Source organism: Electrophorus electricus, chromosome 3 (assembly GCF_041902795.1).
Source record: "Electrophorus electricus isolate QZ-2024a chromosome 3, ASM4190279v1, whole genome shotgun sequence".
In the NCBI taxonomy this organism is placed as follows: Eukaryota; Metazoa; Chordata; class Actinopteri; order Gymnotiformes; family Gymnotidae; genus Electrophorus; species Electrophorus electricus.
Window position 1 is genome coordinate 12,869,334 of NC_137499.1, and position 12,928 is coordinate 12,882,261.

At 41.8% G+C, this 12,928-nt stretch overlaps 2 protein-coding genes across 3 annotated transcripts; both read left to right on the top strand.

The window, feature by feature from the left end:
• The first annotated feature begins 1,151 nt into the window (after nucleotides 1–1,151).
• Nucleotides 1,152–5,888, top strand: LOC118241913 (C-X-C chemokine receptor type 1-like). Of its 2 annotated transcripts, XR_014122607.1 has the most exons (3): nucleotides 1,152–1,189; nucleotides 1,498–3,115; nucleotides 3,423–5,888. XR_014122607.1 is itself a non-coding variant. In XM_035529439.2 (2 exons), exons 1-2 carry the CDS (start codon nucleotides 1,183–1,185, stop codon nucleotides 2,580–2,582), a joined length of 1,092 nt encoding a protein of 363 aa, XP_035385332.1. In that variant the 5' UTR covers nucleotides 1,152–1,182; the 3' UTR covers nucleotides 2,583–5,880. The 2 variants fall into 2 exon arrangements, 1 of the variants encoding a protein (XP_035385332.1); XM_035529439.2 differs by having other exon boundaries at nucleotides 1,498–5,880.
• A 694-nt stretch (nucleotides 5,889–6,582) lies between these two features.
• On the top strand, nucleotides 6,583–9,619 carry LOC113583700 (C-X-C chemokine receptor type 1-like). Its single transcript, XM_027020168.3, has 2 exons — nucleotides 6,583–6,589; nucleotides 6,898–9,619. Exons 1-2 carry the CDS (start codon nucleotides 6,583–6,585, stop codon nucleotides 7,980–7,982), a joined length of 1,092 nt encoding a protein of 363 aa, XP_026875969.2. The 3' UTR covers nucleotides 7,983–9,619.
• The last annotated feature ends 3,309 nt before the right edge of the window (nucleotides 9,620–12,928 follow it).

Sequence of the window (12,928 nt, forward strand, 5' to 3'; positions counted from 1 at the left end):
GTCTGGACTCTGTGGTGGCCAATCCATGTGTGAAAATGATGTCTCATGCTCTCTGAACCACTCTTTCACAATTTGAGCCCGATGAATCATGGCATTGTCATCTTGGAATATGCCTGTGCCATCAAGGAAGAAAAAATCCATTGATGGAATAATCTGGTCGTTCAGTATATTCAGGTAGTCAGCTGACCTCATTCTTTGGGCACATAACGTTGCTGAACCTAGACCTGACCAACTGCAGCAACCCCAGATCATAGCACTGCCCCCACAGGCTTGTTTGGTAGGCACTAGGCATGATGGGTGCATCACTTCAGCCGCCTCTCTTCTTACCCTGATGCGCCCATCACTCTGAAACAGGGTAAATCTGGACTTATCAGATCACATGACCTTCTTCCATTGCTCCAGAGTCCAATCTTTATGTTCCCTAGCAAATTGAAGCCGTTTTTGCTGGTTAGCCTCACTGACAAGTGGTTTTCTTAAGGCTACACAGCTGTTTAGTCCCAATCCCTTGAGTTACCTTTGCATTGTGCATGTGGAAATGTTCTTACTTTCACTATTAAACATATCCCTGAGTTCTACTGTTGTTTTTCTATTATTTGATTTCACCACACGCTTAAGTGATCGCCGATCATGTTGGACAGTTCTTAACCCGATTTTAGTAGTTTCAGCAATCTCCTTAGATGTTTTCTCTGCTTGATGCATGCCAATAACTTGACCCTTCTGAAACAGATTAACATCTTTCCCACGACTGCTGGATGTGTCTTTCGACATTGTTGTTTAACAAATGAGAAGCTACTCACTGCATCAGTTATGGTTAAATAACTTGTTGCCAGCTGAAACATAATCACCCATGCAGTAATTACTCAATGGGAGGCTCTTACCTATTTGCTTAGTTAAATCCAGATGGTGACCTTTTTTAATATATATGTATATATATGTGTATATATATATATATATATATATATATATATATATATATATATATATATATATATATATATATAAATGCATATATCTATATCTTAATCGAAATTAGACAAGACTTCTGGTAATGTGTCTGATGCAAGACAATGACCGCGGTTGACTAACTAGGAAATCGCACCACACACGAGCAGGAAACCCACAGCTTCCTCTGATTAAAGCAGTCTGGACTTGTTCTCTCTGATCCCAGAGCTGTAAGGAGCGATGGAAGGTAGGATGTGTCCTTGATAATCAAAACATACTTATTTCAGGTCATGTTGACTAAAATACGCTGAAATATTGAACCATGTCTTGAGTGATGTTAAGGTATGCTGGAGAGCAAATCTTAACAAGTAATAATGTAATCATTAAAAACATTTGTAAAATACCATTATAGTTCTTTAAAAACGTACATACCAAGTAAGAAAATTGTCGTACCTGATTGCGATGAATGACGACGACTGCGATGAATGATTGCGATGAATGATGATGATGACGATGACGACAATGGTGCTAATTCAGTGTTTGATTTCTAAACAGGCCTCAGCCACGTTTTCCAAAGTGATGAGTTTTCTGACTATTTTGACAATACTACTGACAACATAACCTTCATAGGGTCCTACAATCCGGAGCACGCCCTGGCCTGTGTTCAGTCAACACCAGCAGGCTTGCACATCTTCCTCTTCGTCTTCTACTTGCTAGTCTTCCTGCAGGCCATCGCTGGAAACCTCGTGGTGGTGTGGGTGGTGTGCTCCAGCCAGAACAGGCTCAGTCCGTCGGAGCTCTTCCTGTTCCACCTGGCCCTGGCGGACCTGCTGCTGGCCGTCACGCTACCACTGCTGGCCGTGTCGGTCCTGCAGGGCTGGCTGTTTGGCAACGTCGCCTGCAAGCTGGTCGGCATGGCTCTGGAGGTGAACTTCTACGCCAGTGTGCTGTTCCTGGTCTGCATCAGCGCCGACCGCTACATGGTGGTGGTGCATGCCGCCAAGGAGGCCCGGGGTAGCTACGGCGGGCGCAGCACCCGCAGCTGGGTCACCTGCGCGTTCGTCTGGGGCCTCGGCTCTATCCTGTCCCTTCCTGCCACCATCTACAACCGCGCCTACCTGTTCCCGGGTAAAGACGGCAAAATGCAGTGTGGCGAGCACTACGACATCTCTAGCGCCCAACAGTGGCGGCTGGCCATGCGCATGCTCAGTCACCTGCTGGGCTTCCTCCTGCCCCTGGCGGCCATGCTGGGGTTCTACGGTGTCACCATCAGCCGCTTGGTCCACACGCGCGGCCTGCGGAAGCATAAGGCCATGCGGCTCATTGTTGCAGTGGTGGCGGCTTTCCTGCTCTGCTGGTGCCCGTACCATGTCGCCACGATGATGGACACACTTCTGAGGGCTGAGCTGGTGGAGTCCAGCTGCAGGAGACGACACGAGGCAGACCTGGCCTTGAAGGTCACGCACAGCCTGGGAGTCCTGCACTGCTGTGTCAATCCCGTGCTGTACGCCTTCGTGGGCGAGAAGTTCCGGACCAACCTGTGGAGGCTGACAAGAAAGTTGTGTAAGAGGGAGCCTGTGACCAGGCTCAGCAGATCCACTTCCACCACCTCCCAGGATGGCAACAATGCCCTTATGTGACTCCCTCAGGGAACAGTCAAGGAAAGCCAAGCATCAGCAGTATCCACTTCAGTCACTAGAGGCCGCTGTAAAGTTAAGTGAAGGTTGAGAGGGAGTTTTAATTTTTACATTTTAAAGAGACAGGGTTATTATGCTCTTTCATGCTTTTTAATAATATTGATGATAATTATTCTTTATTACCAGCAATAATAATTAAAGCAATTCTCATCACCACAGGAACATTTTGAAATGTTTAGCCAAATATCTGTATCTGTACCTTGTCTGAAGTTGACAAAATGCATATTTTTTTCTCTGCAAATAATTCTATAGTAGCCATTTTGTATTACTTTTTAAATTTGTTTCATCTCCGAAATTTAAATTCTACTGCTTGTTTAAGTCAGATGACATTATCCTTGTTGACGTTTGGTGTTTCACCGGCGATGTCTTTCTGTGACTACCATTAAGAGTTAACATGTACCAGTGAGCCTGTTAACAGCCAGAGCAAACAGTGACCTACTTTAAGCAAAAAAGAGACTGCGAAGCACCCTGCAAAGGTGAGCTTGTAATCTATAACTTCCAATGATAACATTCTCATATATCACAGAAAACTCACTATGGTTATATCAACACCTATGGCATAAACTAGTTTCCACTGATCTATAGTATACACATGAAGACTACAGGACTTTGTTTACACTGGTTATTTTAATGAGTTGTTTTATGTACTTTTAAATTTTGTGTCTTTCTATTCAATGTTCCTGTTCGTCATTATGAACTGAAATTAGGAAACTGGAAAATAAAATCAAAGGCCAGGATTTGCTGTGCACTAGAGTGACACAAATTGTATGAAATGTCTTATAGAGGGAAACTGCTTTATAAGGGTTTCTAAACCTGGGTGAAGATCCCAGTGAACCACAAAACAGCAGCACATCCTTAGCAGAGTAAGACGTCAGTGTGAAACCAACATCTGGATCTCAGCTGATGTGACCATGCAGTGCATGTGTGTGACGAGTTTAAAACTGTGGGGGACTTTGCTTTGAATCCTCCATCATAACTGCTGTAATAACGACATACAATATAATAACCCTTATAGAATAGTCTGCTGACTTATCCAGGTCTTATTCATTTAAATTAAAATTGTAATCCATAACTTTCCAGATACGAATGTGTGTATTTGTATGCCCATGTGTGTGTGTGTGTGTGTGTGTGTGTGTGTGTGTGTGTTAATTATATGTACATAATTTGTACACTGCTGTAATAAAGTAATATTTTGTACATTGCTACACTGCAGTAGTGCATAGACAGTAGTGCACCGGCAGTACTGCACAGTCAATAGTGCACAGGGAGTAGTGCACTGGCAATAAGGCACAGGCAGTAGTGTACATGGACTACTGTACATGCAGTAGAGCACAGTGAGTAGTGAGAGAGCTTTTGTCTGAGCAGCAGGACTGCTGTGTCAATCCTGCTCCCCAGGGGAGTGACACCAATGCTTGCTACCTGCTCTAATGGTTACATGTCAACAACCTCCGAGAGTATCTCAGTAGAGCAACTCAGCTGACTACATCAGTAGAATGTGTCTTATTACAGTATATCTCAGTAGAGTATATCTCATTAAAGTATATCTCATTAGAGTATATCTCATTAGAGTATATCTCAGCAGAGCAACTCAGCTGACTATCAGTAGAATATGTCTTAGTATAGTATATATCAGTAGAGTATATATCAGTAGAGTATATATCAGTAGAGTATATCTCAGTAGAGTATATATCAGTGGAGTATATCTCAGTAGAGTATATATCAGTAGAGTATATATCAGTGGAGTATATAATAGTGGAGTATATCTCAGTAGAGTATATATCAGTAGAGTATATATCAGTAGAGTATATAAACGGAATCTAAAAGCTTTCTTCTTTGACAAGACTTTCAACTCTTACTGTTAAACACTGTTCCTGTAGGACTGCACTTTCACTGTTGAATTTTCAGCATTTTCAGCACATTATTTCTTTTCACTCTTAATTTATTCTGTCTTTAGTCTCATCTCAGCACTTTGTTTTCTTTTAGCCACCAGTTTTTTAGATCTCTATTTGAAATTTGCACAGTTTAAATAATTTGTCTTTGAATTTTAATAAACTTGCCTTACCTTGGCTGTATGTCTATCGAATATAATGTAGAGGATTATATCTCAGTAGAGTACGTCTCAGAGTATATTTTAGTAGGTTATATCTTAGTGGCGTGTATATCAGTAGAGTGTAGATAGAACATACTTCAGAAGTGCACTTCAGCCATGCTGTGATCTTCAACCAAATATATCTTAACACATCTGAGTGACAAACACTGTATGCATAACCCCAGAGATTGACACAGCTTGGGCTATATGATCGGCACATTCTTCTAATTTCTTCTGTTATATTTGTATATAAGATGCAGAAGTAAATGCTTTGGAAAAGGTGAAAGGTGAAATGAACGTCTCTCTCAGAAGGTAGAGTTCTTGAAGATGCGGTTAAGCATCTATATATATATATATATATATATATATACACATACACACACACACACACACACACACACACACACACACACACACACACACACACACTCTGCCTGGCCAAAAAAAGGGCACACACTCTAATATTTCGTTGGACCGCCTTTAGCTTTGATTACAGCACACATTTGCTGTGACATCATTTCCACAAGCTTCTGCAATGTCACAACATTTATTTCTGTCCAGAGTTGCATTAATTTTTCCCCCAAGATCTTGTATTGATGATGGGAGATTTGGACCACTGTGTAAAGTCTTCTCCAGCACATCCCAAAGATTCTCAATGGGGTTCAGGTCTGGACTCTGTGGTGGCCAATCCATGTGTGAAAATGATGTCTCATGCTCTCTGAACCACTCTTTCACAATTTGAGCCCGATGAATCATGGCATTGTCATCTTGGAATATGCCTGTGCCATCAAGGAAGAAAAAATCCATTGATGGAATAATCTGGTCGTTCAGTATATTCAGGTAGTCAGCTGACCTCATTCTTTGGGCACATAACGTTGCTGAACCTAGACCTGACCAACTGCAGCAACCCCAGATCATAGCACTGCCCCCACAGGCTTGTTTGGTAGGCACTAGGCATGATGGGTGCATCACTTCAGCCGCCTCTCTTCTTACCCTGATGCGCCCATCACTCTGAAACAGGGTAAATCTGGACTTATCAGATCACATGACCTTCTTCCATTGCTCCAGAGTCCAATCTTTATGTTCCCTAGCAAATTGAAGCCGTTTTTGCTGGTTAGCCTCACTGACAAGTGGTTTTCTTAAGGCTACACAGCTGTTTAGTCCCAATCCCTTGAGTTACCTTTGCATTGTGCATGTGGAAATGTTCTTACTTTCACTATTAAACATATCCCTGAGTTCTACTGTTGTTTTTCTATTATTTGATTTCACCACACGCTTAAGTGATCGCCGATCATGTTGGACAGTTCTTAACCCGATTTTAGTAGTTTCAGCAATCTCCTTAGATGTTTTCTCTGCTTGATGCATGCCAATAACTTGACCCTTCTGAAACAGATTAACATCTTTCCCACGACTGCTGGATGTGTCTTTCGACATTGTTGTTTAACAAATGAGAAGCTACTCACTGCATCAGTTATGGTTAAATAACTTGTTGCCAGCTGAAACATAATCACCCATGCAGTAATTACTCAATGGGAGGCTCTTACCTATTTGCTTAGTTAAATCCAGATGGTGACCTTTTTTAATATATATGTATATATATGTGTATATATATATATATATATATATATATATATATATATATATATATATATATATATATATATATATATATAAATGCATATATCTATATCTTAATCGAAATTAGACAAGACTTCTGGTAATGTGTCTGATGCAAGACAATGACCGCGGTTGACTAACTAGGAAATCGCACCACACACGAGCAGGAAACCCACAGCTTCCTCTGATTAAAGCAGTCTGGACTTGTTCTCTCTGATCCCAGAGCTGTAAGGAGCGATGGAAGGTAGGATGTGTCCTTGATAATCAAAACATACTTATTTCAGGTCATGTTGACTAAAATACGCTGAAATATTGAACCATGTCTTGAGTGATGTTAAGGTATGCTGGAGAGCAAATCTTAACAAGTAATAATGTAATCATTAAAAACATTTGTAAAATACCATTATAGTTCTTTAAAAACGTACATACCAAGTAAGAAAATTGTCGTACCTGATTGCGATGAATGACGACGACTGCGATGAATGATTGCGATGAATGATGATGATGACGATGACGACAATGGTGCTAATTCAGTGTTTGATTTCTAAACAGGCCTCAGCCACGTTTTCCAAAGTGATGAGTTTTCTGACTATTTTGACAATACTACTGACAACATACCCTTCATAGGGTCCTACAATCCGGAGCACGCCCTGGCCTGTGTTCAGTCAACACCAGCAGGCTTGCACATCTTCCTCTTCGTCTTCTACTTGCTAGTCTTCCTGCAGGCCATCGCTGGAAACCTCGTGGTGGTGTGGGTGGTGTGCTCCAGCCAGAACAGGCTCAGTCCGTCGGAGCTCTTCCTGTTCCACCTGGCCCTGGCGGACCTGCTGCTGGCCGTCACGCTACCACTGCTGGCCGTGTCGGTCCTGCAGGGCTGGCTGTTTGGCAACGTCGCCTGCAAGCTGGTCGGCATGGCTCTGGAGGTGAACTTCTACGCCAGTGTGCTGTTCCTGGTCTGCATCAGCGCCGACCGCTACATGGTGGTGGTGCATGCCGCCAAGGAGGCCCGGGGTAGCTACGGCGGGCGCAGCACCCGCAGCTGGGTCACCTGCGCGTTCGTCTGGGGCCTCGGCTCTATCCTGTCCCTTCCTGCCACCATCTACAACCGCGCCTACCTGTTCCCGGGTAAAGACGGCAAAATGCAGTGTGGCGAGCACTACGACATCTCTAGCGCCCAACAGTGGCGGCTGGCCATGCGCATGCTCAGTCACCTGCTGGGCTTCCTCCTGCCCCTGGCGGCCATGCTGGGGTTCTACGGTGTCACCATCAGCCGCTTGGTCCACACGCGCGGCCTGCGGAAGCATAAGGCCATGCGGCTCATCGTTGCAGTGGTGGCGGCTTTCCTGCTCTGCTGGTGCCCGTACCATGTCGCCACGATGATGGACACACTTCTGAGGGCTGAGCTGGTGGAGTCCAGCTGCAGGAGACGACACGAGGCAGACCTGGCCTTGAAGGTCACGCACAGCCTGGGAGTCCTGCACTGCTGTGTCAATCCCGTGCTGTACGCCTTCGTGGGCGAGAAGTTCCGGACCAACCTGTGGAGGCTGACAAGAAAGTTGTGTAAGAGGGAGCCTGTGACCAGGCTCAGCAGATCCACTTCCACCACCTCCCAGGATGGCAACAATGCCCTTATGTGACTCCCTCAGGGAACAGTCAAGGAAAGCCAAGCATCAGCAGTATCCACTTCAGTCACTAGAGGCCGCTGTAAAGTTAAGTGAAGGTTGAGAGGGAGTTTTAATTTTTACATTTTAAAGAGACAGGGTTATTATGCTCTTTCATGCTTTTTAATAATATTGATGATAATTATTCTTTATTACCAGCAATAATAATTAAAGCAATTCTCATCACCACAGGAACATTTTGAAATGTTTAGCCAAATATCTGTATCTGTACCTTGTCTGAAGTTGACAAAATGCATATTTTTTTCTCTGCAAATAATTCTATAGTAGCCATTTTGTATTACTTTTTAAATTTGTTTCATCTCCGAAATTTTAATTCTACTGCTTGTTTAAGTCAGATGACATTATCCTTGTTGACGTTTGGTGTTTCACCGGCGATGTCTTTCTGTGACTACCATTAAGAGTTAACATGTACCAGTGAGCCTGTTAACAGCCAGAGCAAACAGTGACCTACTTTAAGCAAAAAAGAGACTGCGAAGCACCCTGCAAAGGTGAGCTTGTAATCTATAACTTCCAATGATAACATTCTCATATATCACAGAAAACTCACTATGGTTATATCAACACCTATGGCATAAACTAGTTTCCACTGATCTATAGTATACACATGAAGACTACAGGACTTTGTTTACACTGGTTATTTTAATGAGTTGTTTTATGTACTTTTAAATTTTGTGTCTTTCTATTCAATGTTCCTGTTCGTCATTATGAACTGAAATTAGGAAACTGGAAAATAAAATCAAAGGCCAGGATTTGCTGTGCACTAGAGTGACACAAATTGTATGAAATGTCTTATAGAGGGAAACTGCTTTATAAGGGTTTCTAAACCTGGGTGAAGATCCCAGTGAACCACAAAACAGCAGCACATCCTTAGCAGAGTAAGACGTCAGTGTGAAACCAACATCTGGATCTCAGCTGATGTGACCATGCAGTGCATGTGTGTGACGAGTTTAAAACTGTGGGGGACTTTGCTTTGAATCCTCCATCATAACTGCTGTAATAACGACATACAATATAATAACCCTTATAGAATAGTCTGCTGACTTATCCAGGTCTTATTCATTTAAATTAAAATTGTAATCCATAACTTTCCAGATACGAATGTGTGTATTTGTATGCCCATGTGTGTGTGTGTGTGTGTGTGTGTGTGTGTGTGTGTGTGTTAATTATATGTACATAATTTGTACACTGCTGTAATAAAGTAATATTTTGTACATTGCTACACTGCAGTAGTGCATAGACAGTAGTGCACCGGCAGTACTGCACAGTCAATAGTGCACAGGGAGTAGTGCACTGGCAATAAGGCACAGGCAGTAGTGTACATGGACTACTGTACATGCAGTAGAGCACAGTGAGTAGTGAGAGAGCTTTTGTCTGAGCAGCAGGACTGCTGTGTCAATCCTGCTCCCCAGGGGAGTGACACCAATGCTTGCTACCTGCTCTAATGGTTACATGTCAACAACCTCCGAGAGTATCTCAGTAGAGCAACTCAGCTGACTACATCAGTAGAATGTGTCTTATTACAGTATATCTCAGTAGAGTATATCTCATTAAAGTATATCTCATTAGAGTATATCTCATTAGAGTATATCTCAGCAGAGCAACTCAGCTGACTCTATCAGTAGAATATGTCTTAGTATAGTATATATCAGTAGAGTATATATCAGTAGAGTATATATCAGTAGAGTATATCTCAGTAGAGTATATATCAGTGGAGTATATCTCAGTAGAGTATATATCAGTAGAGTATATATCAGTAGAGTATATATCAGTAGAGTATATCTCAGTAGAGTATATATCAGTGGAGTATATCTCAGTAGAGTATATATCAGTAGAGTATATATCAGTGGAGTATATAATAGTGGAGTATATCTCAGTAGAGTATATATCAGTAGAGTATATATCAGTAGAGTATATAAACGGAATCTAAAAGCTTTCTTCTTTGACAAGACTTTCAACTCTTACTGTTAAACACTGTTCCTGTAGGACTGCACTTTCACTGTTGAATTTTCAGCATTTTCAGCACATTATTTCTTTTCACTCTTAATTTATTCTGTCTTTAGTCTCATCTCAGCACTTTGTTTTCTTTTAGCCACCAGTTTTTTAGATCTCTATTTGAAATTTGCACAGTTTAAATAATTTGTCTTTGAATTTTAATAAACTTGCCTTACCTTGGCTGTATGTCTATCGAATATAATGTAGAGGATTATATCTCAGTAGAGTACGTCTCAGAGTATATTTTAGTAGGTTATATCTTAGTGGCGTGTATATCAGTAGAGTGTAGATAGAACATACTTCAGAAGTGCACTTCAGCCATGCTGTGATCTTCAACCAAATATATCTTAACACATCTGAGTGACAAACACTGTATGCATGACCCCAGAGATTGACACAGCTTGGGCTATATGATCGGCACATTCTTCTAATTTCTTCTGTTATATTTGTATATAAGATGCAGAAGTAAATGCTTTGGAAAAGGTGAAAGGTGAAATGAACGTCTCTCTCAGAAGGTAGAGTTCTTGAAGATGCGGTTAAGCCTCCGCTGTTCTGTCTTTCTCAGGAAAGGGCGTGAGTACGCGCGCACGGACGCAACTAGTCTGAACTCGACGCGCGTAAATGCACCTGCAAGCAGGTCTCAGATTCAGAGCAGCACGTGGGATTTAATGCTTTTAAATGGGCGCTCTTGAACTCTAAATTCTTGTAATGGGATGTATTACAAGCTTCGTCTGTTGTGAAGACGAGTTTCTGCTTGCGCCATTTGACCGATATGAAGGACAAGAATTAACAAACACGTCTACGGTGAGTGCAATTTGTTGCATAAGGCGTCTTTCCCCGTGGAAGAGCTGTTTTTCGTAATGTAAAATGAACGCATAATTAGATAATCAGTTTGTGAAACACAGTTCGGGGAAAACCTCTCTGTGAACAACACCTCTCCAAAACATTCAAAAAACCGTGTAAACGCGTGAGACCAAAACAACAGTTTTACTGCCGAGCAACTCTAGTCTTGCTTAAGCACATCGAATGTATGCGTGTCCTAATTATTAGTTGGCGAATGTTAATGTTCTTAACGCTCTGTGATCATAGTTTGTCAGTAGCAGATTATCTAGTAGGCATAAATGTACCTTAATGATTCACTGAGTTGACTCTACACAAAGCTAAAAACATACTTTCAGTTCTGCACTATATAGCCTGCACTGCAGCCTCTAGTGGGATAAGTAAGTGACAGAGATTCCTGGATCACCATTAAACTTTAAAAACTACAGAGCTGCCAGAGCCCAAAGCCCTGGTCCAAAAGAAGACCAGGTGAGGGTCAGCTCACCTGTGGCCAGGGGAGGGCGAGGAACTCCAAGAAACCCTGGGAAATTCTCCAGCTCACCTGTGGTCTCTGGTGTTGGCACCCACTCATTTAGCCTTTACAAGGGCTCTGACCACAGGAGAGTGCCCTCACCTGCTAGGGCTCCAGGTGTGGCACCTGCCAGCAGCCACTTGCTATGTGGTGTAGCTGAGCGCACCACAGGCTGTTCTTTCTTCTCGATTAAGATGACTGATGCATGAATGTGTGAAGTCCTTTCATGGAGTTGGAGATTTTAAAAATATTTTGCAGCAGACGAATTATAGTTCTAATTGCTATTCAATTCTGCAACATATTTAGATTTATAATTCCATTTGTAACAGCAGAAAAAAGTTATAAAGTTGCTTTATTCAGTTTTTTAAAGTCTATTTTGGCTGTTTTACTTTGCAAAAACTATCACTAAAATTGTTATAGAAATATAAAAAATAGAAATAATGAAATAATTATATAAAAATGACCTGCAAATGGTAAACCAATCCACCGAGATCCCCCTCTGCCCCGCCCCAAGCCTGTCAATTATTTTGCATGAGGATTCAGCACATAGGAGGGTAGGCTAAATGTGCATATCTTTGGAAGGAGGGGCTTTGGAAGGAGGGGCTTTGGAGGGAGGGGCTTTGGAGGGAGGGGCTTTGGAGGGAGGGGCTTTGGAGGTAGATTTGGAAGAAAGGGGCAGGACTGAGAAGAGGAGGTGGACTTCTCCAGTGGCTAAGCGTGGTAAGATAGCAAGGACTGAATATATGAGGATAGGACTAATGCCAAATGCTGTAAATGTAAACTGTTAAAATTGATTACAGCTTTGTATTAGATACCTACAAATAAGAAAATGTCCATTTGTACCAATTAAATATTTTTACTTGTTGACATATCTCAGATACTCACAAAAAAGTATGAAAAACAACACAAAGAACAGCTAAGACTACCCTTTGAATGTAAATATTGATTCATGGAATTAGAATGTCAATAAAATATTGTGGCAAAAATATTGTGATGTACAATTTCTTTCACCTACTTCAGGTCCCCACTGGCACCATATAATATAATTTTAACATAGTTACAGAGGGGGTTTATAATGTTTGCATTTAAGAATTATTGCAATTTTTGCAAGTCATATTAAATCACATTGACAGCCACATAAAGATATAAAACATTTACTATCTAATGAACAACAAACCCCTAACTGAACATTTCAAAGCATTTTACCAGTAGTTGTACCATGGATGACTATGTATGCAACAAATAATCACCGATTAGATTAATTCATGGGCTTTAATTCTCAATGATGTTCATATTTCATTTCATTTCATTTCATTTCATTTCATACCAATAGAATGGAAGGTCAGAATTAAGTCCTTGGCCATAGAGAGCCAACCATAAGAGGGAAAACCACTGTGATTAAATGTGAGGTCTTTTAGCTGCCAGGCGTCTGGGGTGAGAGGTGTCCTGGTGCCTGCAGCACTGTTTGCCTGTCGTTTGCTGAATATCACCAAGGTGACGGGCTGCCGGCTAACCCCTCTCCTCCTCAACACTCTCCTCACTCTCCCCCTTTTTGCAA